This window comes from Dendrobates tinctorius, unplaced genomic scaffold (assembly GCF_039654945.1).
Source record: "Dendrobates tinctorius isolate UK_male_01 unplaced genomic scaffold, ASM3965494v1 ptg000019l, whole genome shotgun sequence".
Classification (NCBI taxonomy): domain Eukaryota; kingdom Metazoa; phylum Chordata; class Amphibia; order Anura; family Dendrobatidae; genus Dendrobates; species Dendrobates tinctorius.
The window spans coordinates 84,252,508-84,270,335 of record NW_027361687.1 but is presented as its reverse complement, the minus strand read 5'-3'; the positions used below and the strand labels follow the sequence as shown (position 1 = coordinate 84,270,335).

Sequence of the window (17,828 nt, the reverse complement as noted above, 5' to 3'; positions counted from 1 at the left end):
ACACACTTGTGGACACTGTTGGATTGTGTGAGGCCCAGTGAATATCACACCGCTATGTCACAGTCTCAATGTCGCAGGTGTGAAAAATGTCACTATAGGACAGGGGAGATGTAGGATTTCTGAACACACTTGTGGACACTGTTGGATTGTGTGAGGCCCAGTGAATATCACACCGCTATGTCACAGGCTCAATGTCGCAGGTGTGAAAAAGGTCACTATAGGACAGGGGAGATGTAGAATTTCTGAACACACTTGTGGACAGTGTTGGATTGTGTGAGGCCCAGTGAATATCACACCGCTATGTCACAGGCAGAAATTGGCTAGTGTATGACAAACTACAAAGTGTATATAGAATTGGGCAGAATAGGAATCTCCCTAGAGTGTAGGTCTGTAAGAACGGAACATGTCCTCGACTTATCCTTACAGAGTCACACACAGATAGCTTTCTGCCTTGCCAGTGAAAGCGCTGCTTCCTTGTTCTTAGGAGACACTGTGCTGAATATTAGTTCATTTTTGGAGATTCGGCTTCCTGTGTGCTTAAGCTAAGTGTTTTGAAGATAATTTGTTGTAGAGGTGTTCTATTGTACTTGTGTGTTTATCTCCTGGTCCCTTTTTCCCATTTAATATTCCTCCCTGTCCCTTTCCTCCTTCCAATTGCTTGTTGATGATTTTGTTTGATAGAGGGTTTCTGTTATCCCTGTTTTGTCTTGTGTGTCTTGCTCACATTATATTCCTGTCCCAAGCTCCATGGGGTGGGGGAGGGGAATGACCAAGGATTAACAGGAGCATAGTGAGGTTGAAGTCTCGGGCCTCTCTACTATCAAGATAATCCCTGGGACAGGGATAGTTAGGAACCCAGTTCCAGGGACAGTTTGAGGTTTCCTTCCCTTACCTAAGATTGTCACAGCATGAAAGATGGAAGAGTGTTATGGCGGGACAAGAGAGGTGAGAAGTGAGGTAGGTATCACTAGTATTTTTCTTTCACCATATATTTATTATGTTTTGATGTCTAATAATAATGACTAGAGTTGAGCGACATTGGTCGGATCGGGTTTCGTGAAACCCGAATGAAACAAAATAAGTTTCAGATGAAACTCGTCCGACTAGAGCAAAACAAAGTCGGAGTTTCGTCCGAAACCCGACCCCAATGCAAGTCAATGGGAAATAAAAGTCGGACGAAACTCCGACTTTTTTTGCTCTAGTCGGACGAGTTTCATCTGAAACTTATTTTGTTTCATTCGGGTTTCACGAAACCCGATCCGACCAAAGTCGCTCAACTCTAATAATGACAATTTCATTCACATTGAAGAAATTCAATGTGATTGAAAAACTGCAAACTGCTGAATTTTAATTTTGACACATTCACTTATCAATTGGTAATACCAATGAAAGAGAAAACTTGTAATTTAAAAACAAGCCCTTATTCAAGTTAACAGAAAAAAAAGAAAACAATGGCTCTTATAAAGAACTAGCTGAAGAGCCCGGCGCTGCCCGGGCATAGTAGCTAAATGTGGTTAGTTATAACAAATTATAATTATCCTCCATCCCATAGTCCCGTGCCCATATACCCATCATACATATCCACCATTCCATAGGCCCGTGCCCATATACCCATCATACATATCCTCCATCCCATAGTCGAGTGCCCATATGCCCATCACACATCCTCCATCCCATAGTCCCATGCCCATATACCCATCATACATATTCTCCATCCCATAGTCCCATGCCCATATACCCATCATCCATATTCTCCATCCCATAGTCCCATGCCCATATACCCATCATACATATTCGCCATCCCATAGTCGAGTGCCCATATACCCGTCACACATCCTTCATCTCATAGTCCCGTGCCCATATACCCGTCATACATATCCTCCATCCCATAGTCCCGTGCCCATATACCCATCATACATATCCTCCATCCCATAGTCCCGTGCCCATATACATATCCTCCATCCCATAGTCCCGTGCCCATATACCTGTCATACATATCCTCCATCCCATAGTCCGGTGCCCATATACTCATCACACATCCTCCAATCCATAGTCAACCATTATGACATCATAATGAGCGGCGGCAGGGCTTGAAACCTTTGTTGACATCAGCGTCGCCATGGCAACCATTATGACATCATAATGAGGGGCGGGGCTTGATACGCACACACTGCTTCCCCAGTATGCAAATAGGGGCATTGTGACATCACAATGAGGGGCGGGGCTTGACGCGCACACACTTTTTCCCCCAGTATGTAGATAGGGGCAACATTGTTTGGTGAATTGAAACGCGCGGGGTTAAAATTTCGCCTCACAACATAGCTTAGGACGCTCTCAGGGTCCAAACGTGTGACTGTGCCAAATTTTGTGGCTGTAGCTGCGACGGTGCGGATGCCTATCCCGGACATACAAACATACACACACACACACACACACATACATACACACATACATACACACTTTGAGCTTTATATATTAGATGAATGAAGAAACCAAAGTAGTAAATATAAAATGATCATGGTGTAGGCTTATTAAAAGCTCCAAAAACATGTTACAAGTTACAAAAACACGAGACATTGCATTTATAAACCTACACTCATTGAACATTGCATCAGCAAAACATAGCACCTACTTTTTTGGACCCTAACTTTTACCTGCCAAGGTTTATGACTCAAGACATCTGCGCATGATCCATTGATGAAGGGTCCTTGTCCTGGTTTACATGTATGCATCTGGTGCAACGCATGGGCGATAGCAAAAACAGAATTATGGGTCTTGTAGGTGTATCTAAAGTTGTAAACATCATATACATTGGGATCAATACTTTCTATCTTCTCTTCTCCTGTGCACCAAGCACTTGGATCTTGAGAAATATTTAAAGAAGAATAATTATTATAAAAGTTTCCCATTGGCCAAACACAATTGAAAGCCTTTTCCCAAAATGTCTTGATAAACATGTCATTGGGAAATTTAGAAGGATGTATGCTCTGAAGGAATTCTTTAAAACCTGGAATTTTTCCACTTGGTTGTGCTATGCCTAAACTCCCATTTAAAGTTGTCAATATGTTGACTCTTGGGAAGTCTGACGTGATGGACAAACTTGAGCATGCAAACCATATTTTATCCGTAATATTGCTAAATGAGGCTTCCTCCATGAGAGAAATAAGGTTTTCCATTGTGGAATATACAATAATTACTGTGGCTTTTGAATTCTTGATCACATCTATGATGCGTAAAACTGACTCCATTGAGTTTTGGATTGGAAGAATTTCCAGGAAAGCGATGCAACCTCCATTGTGTTCTACCTTCTTAACTAGTAACTGAGAGCCCGTCCGTCCCAATTCATTGTCCGAGGTTATGATCCCCACCCAGGTCCAGTTAAAATAACTCACCAAATGAGCCATTTCAATAACTTCGTAATCATCATTCGGTATAGTTCGAAAGAAAGATGGGAACTGCAATTTATCACTTAGAATAGGATGTGCTGAGGAATAGCTTACCTGGAAAAAGAAAAAAAAATGAAAACAAGTGGTAAAATTAGGCAATAGGCAATAGAAAAGCATATTGAAGTACCTTTTGAAATGCACTTGATTAAGCAATTCCATGCCCTTTTTGGTCTAGAAATCCTATACTATTAAAAATGTATACGCGTTGTGGGGATGTGACTCGCTTAGGTGCAGCGGGAGACAAATATGAGACAGGTTCTTCAACAGTGTATGCGGTTTATTCACGTCATAAACACACAAGGCAGCGTAACACCAAAAAGTAGCCTTTAGCTCAGGCAAAATAACACAAAATGTCCGTGGTTGAGGACTCAGAGCTGGAGTCTCAGCACACATGGGAGGCTTAGTCCTCCCCACACACAACTCCCTGGTTCAGGAGCAGGCCACATTATAAGGCTGTAGCCACACCCACGATCCCAGCAGCTGACTGGTCACCTGACTGTGACCTCACCACAGGTCCTTCAAACAACAACAATAACCATATCTGGTATGCTTTACCTATGCCTTACATTATAGAGACAAGCCATTTATGAGGCACATATCTCCCATCGATTACACGACCCTTAGCCCTGCCACATACCTCCCCCTCTGCCTAAAGCCGTAGGACTTGGCACTTTCACCTACCAGGCAAGGGATTCTGGAGAGGGCATCGGCATTCCCATGTAGCTTCCCGACCCTATGCTCTACATGGAAGCTGAAGTCTTGTAGGGCTAAGAACCAGCGGGTGACCCTAGCATTCTTGCCCTTTGTTTCCCTCATCCACCTGAGTGGGGCATGGTCGGATATTAACCTAAACTTCCGTCCCACCAGGTAGTACCGTAATGTGTCCACTGCCCATTTTATGGCCAAACACTCCTTCTCTACAACTGAGTAATTTCTCTCACAAGAAGTCAACTTCCTACTCAAGTAGAGAACAGGATGCTCCTCCCCATGTATCTCTTGGGAGAGGACTGCTCCTACCCCGACATCTGAGGCATCTGTCTGGAGGACAAATTCACGCTTAAAGTCTGGGGCGACCAAAACGGGTTGCTTACAAAGAGCTCCCTTCATTTCCTGGAAGGCTGACTCTGCTTCTTCGGACCAGCTGACCATCACTGACTTTGTCCCCTTTAGCAGATTAGTTAGAGGTGCAGCCATTGTGGCGAAGTTTGGGAAGAACCTCCTGTAATATCCCACAATCCCCAGGAAGGCTTTAACTTGCTTCTTTGACAGAGGTCTCGGCCATGTTTGAATTGCCTCCACTTTATTGATTTGGGGTTTGATCTCGCCACGCCCCACTACATATCCGAGGTACTTGGCTTCTTCTCTCCCCAAGGCAAACTTCTTCGGGTTTATTGTAAACCCCGCCTCTCTTAGAGCGTCAAACACTGCTTGGACCTTTTCCAGGTGAGTCTCCCAGTCCGGGGTAAAGATGACGATATCATCCAGATATGCGGCAGCATATAGCTTATGAGGCGCAAGGATTCTATCCATCGCCCTCTGGAAGGTTGCCGGAGCTCCCTGTAGGCCAAACGGCATCCGGACATACTGGAAGCACCCGTCTGGTGTGGAGAATGCCGTCTTCTCCTTGGCTTCCTGTGCCATGGGAATCTGCCAATATCCCTTTGTCAGATCCAGAGTGGTTATGTACCTGGCCGGTCCAAGTCTCTCGATGAGCTCATCAACACGTGGCATGGGATAAGCGTCAAACTTGGAGACCTCATTCAGCTTCCGGTAATCGTTGCAGAACCTCCATTCACCATCAGGTTTTGGGACCAGGACAATCGGGCTCGACCAGCCGCTCTTGGATTCCTAAATGACCCTGAGCTGCATCATACGCTGCACCTCTTTGGAGATTACCTCTCGCCGGGCCTCAGGAATACGATACGGTTTCATGTTCACCCGCACATGTGGCTCGGTCAGAACTTCGTGCTCCACTACCTTCGTGCACCCCGGCACCTCTGAGAACAGGTCCCTGTTTTTCTGGAGTAACTCCCAGCACTGCTGTTTCTGGGCCTTCGATAGCATCTCTGCTATGGTAACCGCTCCAACCTCCCCTTCTAGGTTGCCCAGCAAGCACGGAGTTACCGCTGGCTCTCTATCTTGCCACGGCTTGATGAGGTTGACATGGTAAACCTGGTATGGCTTCCGTCTTCCGGGTTGGTGGATATTGTAGTTTACGTCTCCCAGCTTCTCCACCACCTCATATGGCCCTTGCCACTTGGCCAAGAACTTACTCTCCACCGTCGGGATTAGCACGAGAACGCGGTCTCCCGGATTGAACTGCCTCACTCTGGCTGACCGGTTGTAGACCCTGGCCTGAGCCTCTTGTGCCTGGCGGAGATGTTCTTTAACAATGGGCATCACCTTCGCAACCCTCTGCTGCATCAGTGCCACATGCTCAATGACGCTTCTGTGGGGCGTGACTTCGGCTTCCCAGGTTTCCTTGGCTATATCTAGGAGACCTCTCGGATGCCGGCCATACAGAAGCTCGAAGGGCGAGAACCCCGTGGAGGCCTGGGGAACTTCACGGATAGAAAACAGTAAATACGGTAAGAGACAATCCCAGTCTCTACCATCTTCCTCTATGACTTTTCTCAGCATGCTCTTCAGTGACTTGTTAAACCTCTCAACAAGGCCATCTGACTGCGGATGGTACACTGAAGTCCTTAACTGGGAAATTTGCAAGACTCTGCACAATTCTCTCATCACCTTGCTCATAAAAGGTGTCCCCTGGTCGGTCAGGATTTCCTTCGGCAAAACTGTCCAGGAAAACACATGGACTAGCTCGCGGGCTATACTCTTCGCGGAGGAGTTTCTCAGGGGAATGGTCTCAGGATAGCGTGTGGCATAGTCCAGGATGACAAATATATACTGATGGCTCCGAGCTGATTTAACTAAGGGACCGACCAAGTCCATGGTGGCCATTCTCTCAAATGGCACCTCAATAATGGGCAGTGGCACAAGAGGGTTCCGAAAATGAGATGTGGGGGCAGTTAACTGACATGTCGGGCAGGATCTGCAATAGTTTGCTATTTCCTGGTGACACCCAGGCCAATAGAACCTCTGTACAATCCGTTCCTGCGTTTTTTCCACCCCCAGGTGTCCCCCCAAGATGTGTGAATGGGCCATGTCCAATACTTTCCGTCTATAGGGGCCAGGTACTATTAACTGCTCCACCCCTTCCTCCCTTATTTTCGTGACCCGGTACAACAATTCCCCACTCAACATAAAATAGGGAAACCTTGTGTCTGCTCCAGGCTCTTGTGCAACCCCATTAATGATGGTGACATTGTTAAAGGCTTCCCTTAGCGTGGGGTCCCTATGTTGGGCAGTCCCAAAATTCTCCCTGGCCACCCCTAACTCCGGGATGTCAGGTACAGGAGACCCTTCCTCTTCATCCCCAACAAGGACACATAAAGGAAACCCGTCTGCCTCAGGTGGTGGCGATACCTCAGTGGAGTGGATTGGTTCCCTGCTCTTGCTAGCACCCTCAGGACCCATCCCGCACAGATCCCAAAACAGACAGAAATCCCGGCCAATAATTATAGGATACAACAACTCTCGAACAACGCCAACTTCATGCGACTCGGTGCCATGCGCCGTTTCAATATTCACCCTAGCCATAGGGTAGTCCTTTGCATCGCCATGTATGCACTGAACACCAAACTTTTTACTCGGGAGTATGTTTAGAGGAAAACTGTCCCTCACAAGGGTCACCAAGCTCCCGGAGTCCAGAAGTGCCATTACTGCTTGACCGTTCACCTTCACGGGACACGCTTGTGGCCCCTTGTTAGGTAGCGAGTTCACACTGCAAGCTGGATATGCGTAGTATGAACTACGGCCTCCCATGCTGCAGTCCATCGGCTCGGTGGTCAGGGGACAACGGGCCTCTATATGTCCTGGCCTGTGACACTTCCAGCAAATAATATCACCCGAGGGGACCTTGGGCACCGCCTCCCCCGCCCATTTTGACCTTGGACGCACCACCCCTTTTTGGGACTCCGCCCCCTGCTGGGACCCCCAATACGGAATGGGCTGCTTCCCCAAGGAACCTTCCATCCCCTGGTATCTCTCAACCAGCGCAACCAGTTCATCAGCATTTTGGGGATCACCCTGGGCAGCCCAAGTCTGTAGAGGTCTCGGCAGAGAATGCACAAACCGATCCATCACAACTCGCTCTACCATCTGTGCAGGGGAAGCCGACTCTGGCTGCAGCCATTTCTGGACCAGGTGCAACAGGTCATACATTTGGGAGCGTGGGGGTTTGTCCCGGTGATAGGCCCAGCGATGAACTCGCTGTGCCCTGGTAGTCATTGTTACCCCCAAGCGTGCGAAAATTTCCGCTTTTAATTTGGGATACTCTCTGGCATCTTGTACTGTCAGGTCAAAGTACGCCTTCTGGGGCTCCCCCGTTAGGTATGGGGCCAGTACCTAACGCCCACCGTTCTGGCTGAAGTTTTTCCCTCTCAGCCACCCTCTCAAACACCGTCAGGAAGGCCTCCACATCATCCTCAGGGGTCATTTTTTGTAATGCGCGTCTTACCATCTTCTCGACGTCGGTGGCATCAGCCCGACCTGGGGTTGGGGCGCTCGTCCTGCCCTCCTGGATGGCGGTTGCCAGAAGCTGCATCTGCTGCCGTTGTTCCTGCTGGCTCTGCTGGAACTGCTGCCGCTGCTCCTGCTGGCTTTGCTGGATCTGCTGTAACAACAGCTTGTTGGTTTCCTGCTGCAGTGCCTGGGATTGGACCAGGTGTTTCATGAGGTCCTCCATTATTCCAGGCAGTGCTTGTTGCCCGGCTGCAAACTTCACCCTGGACATGCAGCAACTGTCTCAAGTCTCTGCTGGGACCGCTGCCCGCACGTCTACCACCAATTGTGGGGATGTGACTCGCTTAGGTGCAGCGGGAGACAAATATGAGACAGGTTCTTCAACAGTGCATGCGGTTTATTCACGTCATAAACGCACAAGGCAGCGTAACACCATAACACCAAAAAGTAGCCTTTAGCTCAGGCAAAATAACACAAAATATCCGGCTGTACATTTAAGGCTGTAGCCACACCCACGAACCCAGCAGCTGACTGGTCACCTGACTGTGACCTCACCACAGGTCCTTCAAACAACAACAATAACCATATCTGGTATGCTTTACTTATGCCTTACATTATAGAGACAAGCCATTTATGAGGCACATATCTCCCATCGATTACATGACCCTTAGCCCTGCCACAGCGCTTAATAGCTATGGACACCATTGAGATTGAAAAAATGATATTAAATATGTTGGTGGTTACTTTGAGTTTAAAAGTTGCACCAAGATTGTAAATCTACAATTCAACAATACACCAGATGTGCTATTTGCAACTTATTCCTAAAATTTTGTTTGGAGTGCTTCTTTAAATTTCAAAATCCCTTTGTGGGTCAGCTCAAACATAGCAATAGGAAAATTATATAGTTTTATTTGTGTTGTATTATATATGTATAATAAATATGCTCCTGCAATGTGAGGGCTTATTTTTTTTGTTTGTGATAACCTGTAGTTTTCATTAATGATATATATGGAAAAAATATGTTACGCTCAACAAATGTTGAATCCACTGGAAGTGTCCAGAAACAAAAATCCCGGTTGGAGAAGAGAGTAATACAGCTCATAAAATTCTTAATATTAGATAATAGATAAAAACAATAACATTTAATGAAGCATCCAAATATAACCCCTTAACGACCGCCAATACACCTTTTAACAGCGGCAGTTAAGGGTACTTATTTCTTAGTGTTGCTTTTTAACGTTCAGAGAAATAAGTTTATAAGCGTCCCCATCGTGGGAAAATCTCCAGGGTCTCAGCTATGTGCGTAGCCGAGACCCCAGAGAACATGATTCTTGTCAGTTTTTACCATCCCCAGTCTTGTGATCACCGTTATTCACCGAATAACTGTGATCACAAAAACAAAAAGACAAATTTCCAATTCATTTCTTTCTTCTCTGAAAAGCACATCACAGGAGAGAGAAATGGGCACCCCTGGAACCTCCGCCATCGCCGATCCCTTCTGCTCCATCCCTCGACCCTCCGTGTCAACTTCCCATAATGAAATGGCAGACGCATGCATAGTGAGCCCATGAGATCTGCTGGCCAGTAGCTGGCAGCAATAAGATATTTTTCCCTTTTGGTTCATTTTGATTACTGTGATAGACACTATCACAGTGATGAAAATTTGCAAAAGTTTCAAAATTTTTGTGAAATTTCCATTTATTTCATAAATAAATGCAAGTCATACTGAAGAAATTTTACCACTAACATGAAGTACAATATGTCACGAAACATCATTCTCCGAATCAGTGGAATCCGTTGAAGCATTTCAGAGTTATAAACTCATAAAGTGACAGTGGTCAGAATGGTAAAAATAGGCTTAGTCATTAACCCCTTAACCACCTAAGCTTTTTTCAGTTTTGCGCTTTCGTTTTTTGCTCCTTTTTTTCCCAGAGGCATAACTTTTTTATTTTTCTGTCAATATGGCCATGTGAGGGCTTGTTTTTTGCGGGGCGAGTTGTACTTTTGAACGACACCATTGGTTTTACCATGTTGTGTACTAGAAAACTATAAAAGGGGATTGAACCAGACCTATACAAGATTGATGCCAATTTACAAAGAAGAGAGAAGATATAGGCCACACATTGGGGATCACCCAACATAGGATTTAGCAAAAAATATAACAATCTTTATTTAGACACACAAGCCAAAACACCCAATCGTTAAAAACATTAAAATTGGTCACACATGTGACATGAAAATCTAGGCTCAAAATAGAGCCAAACCCTCATGGCTCCACATTCCACATGAAATAACGCAATAGAGAACCAAATGTGTATATAGATAGCATACCACAATATAAAGGCTTTGCATAAAGACTAGTTCATAAGAACAAATGAATACACATACCATAAATACAAATGATGGCAAATGGTCACAAATGAGTTAAACAGCACTAAGACAGCATGTATTGTGCATACAGATGAAAATAATTTAAACCATGTAGCAGAGAATATAATATACCTGTAAAAAACATGCTAACAAGCCCAAAAACACTATCCGGCTTGAGTAGCCCCCTAATACAATGATATTAGCAACATCCTAAAGTGGTATGCATGCTTCCCTAAGAGTAACTCAAATTGTCACGATTAATAAGGCATGCTGAAATTAGATAGCACAGGCTAACGATAGCCACCTGCAAAGAATACTGAGCTCAGCTTTAAATTAATTATATAAAAATTGCGAATCAGAGGTGGAGTGGAGCCTGAGCATCCTGGACTAAAATACATCAGGTGACAGAAAACACGATTCCTTTCTATTGGAATTACTGCATTTCATATTAGATAAAAACTACTTTGTCTTTGATCGGGTGCACTACAGACAGAGGAAGGGGACTGCGATGGGCGTACGCTGTGCGCCCGCGTATGCAAATTTGTTTCTTGGTTGGTGGGAGCTCACCAAGGTGTTCTGTCTAGAGGGATTCTCCAAGCATGTCATCAAGTGGTACCTTTATATTGACGACATTTTGTTTCTCTGGACCGGCACCATGGAGGAATGTGAACAGTTCATAGAGCTACTTAATAACAACTCTTGGAACATACGGCTTACATTGCATCTTTCTCAAACGGAGGTTTAATTTTTGGATCTAAAGCTCCGCCCCCTAGGCTCCCGGATTTCTACTTCACTTTATCGAAAACCGACTGCCACCAATAGTTTGCTGCATTTCTCCAGTTTCCATCCCCAGCATCTTAGGGAGGGTATTCCAAAGGGCCAGTTTTATCGGGTAAGGAGGAATTGCAGTACACGGGAGGACTTTTTGGCACATGCTCGTGATTTGACCACACGTTTTAGAGATAGGGGTTACCCCAAAAAAGTAGTCTCACGTGCATATATGGCAGCAAGAGAGGTGGATAGGGAATGTCTTCTTGAATCTCGAGTGAAGGGACCCCCAAGACCTCTAGGAGTCATTACCATGTATAATAATCAGTGGCAAGACATCAGGGGCATTTTGTCCAAACACTGGGGGATTCTTCTAAGTGAGCCCAGAGTGAGCTCAGCTGAGCCCTATATACACATTTGGTTCTCTATTGAGTTATTTCATGTGGAATGTGGAGCCATGAGGGTTTGGCTCTATTTTGAGCCTAGATTTTCATGTCACGTGTGTGACCAATTTTAATGTTTTTAACGATTGGGTGTTTTGGTTTGTGTGTCTAAATAAAGATTGTTATATTTTTTGCTAAATCCTATGTTGGGTGATCCCCAATGTGTGGCCTATATCGTCTCTCTTCTTTGTAAAGTGTACTAAGAAACGGGAAAAAAATTCCCATTGCTTTGAAATTGCAAAACCACACTTTTTTGTTTGAGTTTTTTACTAGGTTCACTAAATGCTAAAACTGACCTGCCATCATGATTCTCCAGGTCATTACGAGTTCATAGACCCCAAACATGTCTAGGTTCTTTTTAGCTAAGTGATGAAAAAAAATTCCAAGCTTTGTTAAAAAAAAATTGCGCCATTTTCCGATACCCGTAGTGTCTCCATTTTTCGCAATCTCTGATTGGATGAGGGCTTACTTTTTGCATGCTGAGTTGATATTTTTAGTGATACCATTTTGATGCAGATAAGATCTTTTGATTGCCAGTTATTGCATTTTAATGCAATGCCGTGGCGGCCAAAAAAACGTAATTCTGGTGTTTTGACTTTTTTCTCGCTACGCCGTTTAGCGATCAGGTTAATCCTTTTTTTATTGATAGATTGGGCGATTCTGAAAGCGGCGATACCAAATATGTGTATGTTTGATTTTATTTTTATGGTTTTATTTTGAATGGGGCGAAAGGGAGGTGGTTTGAACTTTTATTTTTTGATATATTTTTAACACATTTTCTTTTTAATTTTGTCATGCTTCAATAGTCTCCATGGGAGACTAGAAGCTGCCACAACTAGATTGGCTCTGCTACATAGAGGAGATGATCAGATTGCCTTAATATAGCAGATTTACTCACTTGCTGTGAGTGCCGACCACTTGGTGGTGCTCACAACAAGCCAGCACTGACAACCATAGAGGTCTCCAGGAGACCTCCGGTTGTCATACCAACACACCGGTGACCCGCGATCATGTAACGGGAGTCACCGGTGGGCATATTTCTGGCACGATTGCCGAAAGTGCATGTTAAATGCCGCTGTCAGTGTTTGACAGTGGCATTTAATGGGTGACAGCTGACATGTTCTGGGAAAGATGTGGACTCACCACCGGAGCCCACATCAAAGGGAGTAAGTCCGACATCGGCAAAAATGTTCACCTGATGTTGGAAAAGGGTTAAGGTCAAAATTGGCTCAGTCACTAAGGCCTCTTTCACACATCAGGTTTTCGCCGTCAGGCGCGATCCGGCGCTTTTGATAAAAACCGGATCCGGCGAAATGCAATGCCGGATCCGGTTTCCCCCCCATTGACTTGCATTAGAGCCGGATCGAGCTGGATGGCCATGCGTTTCATCCGGTTTTCGCCGGATCCGGCAATGTGTCGCGATCCGGCGTCTGGAAAAAACGGCTACTGTAACGTTTTTTGTCTCCGGCGAAAAAGCCGGACACGCCGGATCCGGCGTGTCCGGCTTTTTCATACAATGAAAGCCTATGAGCGCCGCAATGCGCCTGATCCGGCGACAGCCGGATCCAGTGGCCGGATCCGGTTTTTTTGGTCTGAGCATGCTCAGTAGCTCTGCCCACAAGACATATATAAAAGCAAGACAGTGGGACCCTCAGCCACACCCAACATGCCACCCAAGCCAAGAACCAGGAGCAGGAGAAGGCAGGAGACATCTGCAGCAGCACCATCAGCACCACCCCAAATGGAGCAGCATGCTGAACAACGGGAGGGGAGTCCAGCAGCAGATGAGAGACGGTAATTATCAAATCCCCCATTCCTCCAAACTAGGGCTATGGAATATCAAGATATTCATTGGCCCTTTGTTTCTCTTTATTCAACAGCCGCCAAGAGATGCAGCAGCAGCAGCAGCAATGGCAGCAGCAGGAACACCACCCACAGCCATGGAGTCTGGCCAGCAGGAAGACAGCATATCTTCTTCTGGGAGCCCTCCCTCGCATCGTCAGCGTTTGACGGTAAGTTTTTATTTCCAAAATCCATCATCTCTGTAATATATGTCTATTCATTGCCTTTTATTTCAAAACAGGAATCACAAGATGAAGAGGAGCTCCCAGAAGAAGAAGGAAGGGGTGGACAGACACTTGGAGTGGTCTCACAATAGGTAAGTTTTTTGCATCAAACGCAGAAACACAACATCACACTACACACAACACATAGAAAACAATGTTCTGCAGACCACACACAGCAAACAAATGCCTACATCCAAAGACATAACATTTTTTGTTTTCTTCTCTAGTCTTCCCAATCTGGTGCTCGGCCAAGAGGTCCTCGCAGTGCCTCCCAGGGTCGTCGGCGACAGCAACGCGGCGGTCACCAGCGTGTAAGTATAAATATTTTTGCTTTGTTTTTTTGCACTTTTTATTTCATTTCTTTTGTGGAGGCTAATTATGTTATTTTTGTCTTTTTCTTTAACAGCCTTCACAGCGTGCTCCCGACTCTGACGGTGAGGAAGGAGGAATCGATGTGGACCACCTCATCGATCTCGTCAGAGAAAGGGAGCCGCTCTGGAATATGGCTGACCGCCGCCACGCTGACCTTATCATTACCCGACGACTCTGGGAGGAAATCTGTTCGCTCCTTGTGGACCGCTGGGAGGACCTCGAAGCTCGGGCCCAGATTAAAGAGCGTAAGTATATACAGTACCGGTTGCTTGATTTAAACCAGTGTTTCCCGAACTCCAGTCCTCGTGGTCCCCACGGATCATGTGTTCAGGATTTCTATTTACTTTGGAAATCCTGAAAACATGACCCCTGGGGACCATGAGGACTGGAGTTTGGGAAACACTGATGGTGTATACTAACCACTTTGTCCTTTCTCGTTTCAGGGGAGAGAATTGTGAAGCGGTGGCGGTCTGTGAGGGATCGTTTCAAGAAGGAGTTCAATAAAGAGATGCGGGCCCCGAGTGGATCTGGAGGACGCAGGAGCAAGTACAAGTACGCACGAGCCCTGTCGTTCCTCCGGGATACAATGCTCACCAGAAGGTAAATATTACACACCACATGTGACAAAAAAATGTTTAGATGTAACTTTTTTTTTTCAGCCAGGGCCATACCATGTCACTATTTTAATTGTTTTTTTTTTCTCTTTATTCCACAGCACGGTGAGCAGCACTCGGGAGCCTGCACGATTGGACCCTTCTGAGGCGATCCCTAAGGAGACCGGCACCGAGGGACACTTCGACCGCCCCGGTACATCTGCACCTTCCCAGCCTTCCCACACATTCGACCCATCTGTCCCATCCACCAGCACAGGAGCATCGTGGCCGCCTACATTACATGAAGCTGCTGGTAAGGAGATCGCTTTCCATTTACCCCACCCTTCTGCCCCTGCCACCTCTAGTACACCTGCGGGTACTGGGCGGCAGCGGCAGAGGGGTCAGGAAAAGAGTTATGCGCCAGAGTTCTTGCATCTGAATGCATCTTTCCAGAACTGTCTAAAAGTCTTGTCAGAGCAAATCTCCGCAGGCTTTCAGCAGATCAACTCCAGCATTCTGGAGGTGAAGACACTTCTGCAAACCATGCATTCAGAACCAAGATCTTCGCCAAACCACACCTTTTTCAGGTCTGTTGTGGAGCGCGTGGAAATGCTCTCTCCTACCCAGCAGATGAATGTAATGCATTCATGCCACGGTGCTCTCCAGCACGTTACCTCCCAACCTCCTCCTCCCACCACAGTAGTTCCTCCACCTGCACCCCCTCCAGCCACTTTCCATCCTCCCCCTCCTATTACATCTGCACACCCTCCAGCCACTTTCCATCCTCCCCCTCCTATTACATACCATCCACCTCCCCAGTACCAGCAACCTCCCCAGTACCAGCAACCTCCCCAGTACCAGACATCTCCCCACTTCCAGCAACCTGCCCCGTACCAAACTCCTTCCCCATACCAAACTCCTTCCCCATACCAAACTCCTTCCCCATACAACTTGCCATCAACATCATCTGCTCCTACAGTCCCTGCCCAACCCTCCACTCCACCGCCCACCACCTCTTCTGCCTCCCACATGTCCACCCATTCTGTAGCTTTTTCCACACCATCACCTCTAGCTGTTCCTTCCCCACCACGATCCCAGTCCTCTCTCCACACTCCCATTGTCGAAGTGTCCCGCAGCCCCTCCAGCAGTATTTCCACCCCACACTACACAGATTTATGATGTGTTTTGTAATAAAAATGCCCAGTTGGTTTCAAACCTTTATTAAAAAAGTTTTTTTAACTTTAAAAACTGTTTACAAAAAAAAAATATTTTAAATAAAAGTTAAATTATTGTTTACACTGGTTGTCTGTTATTTCTTTCTGCGGCAAAATATGTTTAAAAAAAAGGTTAAATACAGGTATTCAAAACCAGGTATATAACTGTGGGTAAATTTTAGCTTTTTGCCACAGTTGTGTTCCTGGTTGTGTTTGAAGCAAAGTATTTCACCTAAAAAGTTGTGTTTATTGTTGGTGATTTCCTAACAATGTACACAACTTTTGTTAAAAGGTGAAATACTTTGCATAAAACACAACCAGGTACACACCTGTGGCCTAAAGCTAAAAATAGAGACCATGACAAGATAGCCAACTTTGGTTGGCAAAGGTATATACTGTTGGTACAGAAGGTACACAAGTTTGGTTAAGGGCACAAATCTTTCACACTCTGTCATCCTGCCAGTGTACTCTGCCTTGAGGTGACATAAAGTATAGTGCAAAATTGTCCCTCATTACTGAAACCGTCACAGAACTTCTAGTGGTAATGTCATGGTAATCTTACAAGGTGGTTTCTTCAGAGGTGTCCTCAATGGAAAAGGGTTCCTTGCAGATAACAAAATTGTGGAGTACCACGCAAGCTTTGATCACCTCGTCCACAGTTTCTGTCTTGAGGTTGATCGCAGTCAATAGGACCCGTCATTTGGCTGTCAGAATACCAAAGGTACATTCAACCATTCTTCTTGCTCTTGTGAGGCGGTAATTAAAAATGCGTTTTGTTCTTGTCAATCCTCTGCTAGAGTACGGTTTCAAAAGGTGTTCTGACAGCTGGAAGGCTTCATCCCCTACACAGACAAATGGCATAGGTGGACCAGATGTTTGCGGCAGCGGTCTAGGTGGTGGGAACTGGAAGGTGTTTCCATACAGTTTACGCCCCATGGCAGACAGTTTGAAAACTTGAGAGTCATTGGAGCGGCCATAGGCCCCAATATCAACAGCAATAAATTTGTATTCCGCGTCAGCGATGGCCATGAGGACAATTGAAAAATATTTCTTGTAATTGAAATATTCCGATCCCGATCCGGCTGGCTTTACAATGCGGATATGTTTCCAGTCCACAGCGCCCAAGCAGTTTGGAAACTGACATATCTGTTGAAACTTTTCTGAAATTTCAATCCACCTCTCTGTTGTGGGCTCTGGTAAAAACTCTTCAGCTAAGGAGTCCCACAGTGCACGGCATGTGTACTTCACTATTCCAGATATGGTGTAAATCCTGAGTCTGTACTGGAAATGCAGTGACGAAAGGGATTCTCCAGTTGCAAGAAATCTGTGGGGAATTAAAAAACAATAAATTAGTTTTAAATCACAGCATTACATACCAAAACTCAGCTATAACACTTGGAGATACAAACTACCACCAACAAGATTGCAGTGAAAGTGTGCTCTGATGCGAGCACATCCAATAAATGTGGCTTACCTTAAAGTCACCATCAGATGCTCTGCGGGTGAAACAGAGAAGCGGCAATAGGTGTCCGCTTTTCTTATGAGGTGTGCAATGCGCTCCACCAAGTAATCAAAATTCTCCATTTTCATCCGAACATATCCAAAAAATTTATCCGGGTTTCGTCGAAGGTCCATGCAGAGTGTAGAATAGACCCCACGCGTCATTCTCTTGGCTGTGATGGGGTGGATCCACAAACGTCGTCTACGATGCCTGATGCGCTGCTGTCTCGCTCTCTCCTTCTCCAGAACAATCACCCTCAAACGATTCGCCTCCGCTATAAAATCCGCCAAATTCTTCAAAATATTTCCAATCACAACATCCATCTTCGCCAGTAACTTGCTCTTCTCTCCAACCTGCACTTTCTCCTCTACAACCTGTCAAAGAAGGGCTGTAGGAACATGCTATATATAGTTTTCCAGTAGCCAATCCCGTTCGGAAGGCCACAAGGGTCAATTTTAAAAACTGGAT

The 17,828-nt window shown here is 45.7% G+C and overlaps 1 protein-coding gene across 1 annotated transcript in view; it reads right to left on the bottom strand.

The window, feature by feature from the left end:
- The window catches only part of LOC141083083 (extracellular calcium-sensing receptor-like), a 142,969-nt gene that overhangs the window by 78,907 nt on the left and 46,234 nt on the right, over positions 1-17,828 (bottom strand). Inside the window, exon 3 of the mRNA XM_073567252.1 lies at positions 2,655-3,500. Coding sequence (XP_073423353.1) covers positions 2,655-3,500 — 846 coding nt within the window. The remainder of the gene's footprint in view (positions 1-2,654; positions 3,501-17,828) is intronic.